Here is a 1,521-nt window from a genome sequence, read left to right on the forward strand (position 1 = left end):
CAGCGCCGCACTTTGACCTACAATTTAAATTCTGTCTGCACAACCGAGCAATCGGATAGCATATACATGGTATATGCGGCTATATTAGAATCCCATGGTTACTGGTAACACTGCATTCTTCATACAGCACAAATGAAAGTGCTTATAGACGTGCTTCGGCTTGTTTCAAATGTCTGGAGGTATCATTGTGTCGACCAGCTGCAATAGTGTCTCTCATGTTAAAAACGCGATGACATCGCTTCATAGACAACGCAGCCTTGACGTGAAGTTGCGTACTGTACACATGGGGAGAAAGTCAGTCAATGGAGGTGGTGCGTGAGATGCCGCCGGCGGGGCCGGCGACTTCGGATATTATTCGGTAGATCCACACTTGCCAAAGCAATTGTCGGACCACTTTGTAGAAAAATCGACTCAGATGCACTTAGATTGCTCACCATGTTTATCACTACGGACGAAACTTAAAAGCATGGCAACAAAAGCTCAGCGGTTTACTGAAATGCTTCATCGGCAAGGCTACGTAACAGGTAGGCAAATTAACAGGTCAGTCGTCATAATGTTGGCTCACTCGGGGCCAAGAAGGCAATGTCTGCAGACGGTAGTTTGGAAGTCTTCTATTGGGTTGTACTAAAGTGTAAGATATAGCCCTTATTGGCATTTAGATCCAGCTAAGCTAATGATCTAATGGATACGAACACAATGGCACAGTTTCTTGCAAACAGAAAGTTACGAAGCCACCGTCGATCAACCCAGAATCCATAAAAAATGCATTTGCTCTATCATCACAGACGTATTGGATAGTACACTCTAACCGAATTCATGTCTTTGTGCTAGCCAATCCTTAGGTGGAAAAGTCAAGGAAGTCACTGTTCCACCCATCAACTTACAGGATGGCAACAGGCTTGTTGAGTCCTTACTATGGAGAAGTTGGAGAGGGAACGACATCGCCCAATCAATACGGAATTTGAGGCCAGTGCCGGGCAATATTGTTTGAAGTATGGAAATGTCACCGCCCAGGCACTAAGGGAGCATGAAGTGGAGCCACTCCAGGGTACAATATTTCTTTCTTCGATCAAATTGAGCATGTCAAGCACAATTTACAGGGAATATAAAAGCAACGTCTGGACAAAATAGATGGAAGGAGAGCCGCGTGGACGTTATCTACCACCGGAACTTCACTTTATAGCGCGTTTATTTATAATCATCCGTGTGGGCATGGTATGAATGAAACCGCCTACATCTGGAAGATGATGCCTGGATAGCTCTTCACGGTAGCAAAGGGAAAAAAACGGAACACAACCATTAAATAGTTTGGAGTATTTAATTGAGATGTCAACGGCGATTTTGCTGAGTAGAGGACATTGGGACCGATCTGGTGTTATCAAAATATCTTGATAAATGTTGGCTTTTCTAAAATCCAGATATCACATTCTGTAAACTGAAAAAGAAACTGGATATACAGAGACTAACACATGGAACAAACCTTAAAGAAAGGCATTAATTAACGTGGAATTATGAACGAGA

General features: G+C 43.3%; 1 protein-coding gene across 1 annotated transcript in view; it reads right to left on the minus strand.

Annotated features, from left to right (window-relative positions):
- Positions 1-68, minus strand: part of PHALS_05863 (uncharacterized protein) — a gene marked incomplete at both ends in the record, with an annotated part of 527 nt that extends 459 nt beyond the window's left edge. The window contains one exon of the mRNA XM_024723174.1: positions 22-68. Within this exon, the coding sequence (XP_024574177.1) occupies positions 22-68 (47 nt within the window). The remainder of the gene's footprint in view (positions 1-21) is intronic.
- Positions 69-1,521: the final 1,453 nt, after the last annotated feature.

The sequence above is a fragment of the Plasmopara halstedii genome, assembly GCF_900000015.1.
Source record: "Plasmopara halstedii genome assembly, contig: Scaffold_292, whole genome shotgun sequence".
NCBI classification, from domain to species: Eukaryota; Oomycota; class Peronosporomycetes; order Peronosporales; family Peronosporaceae; genus Plasmopara; species Plasmopara halstedii.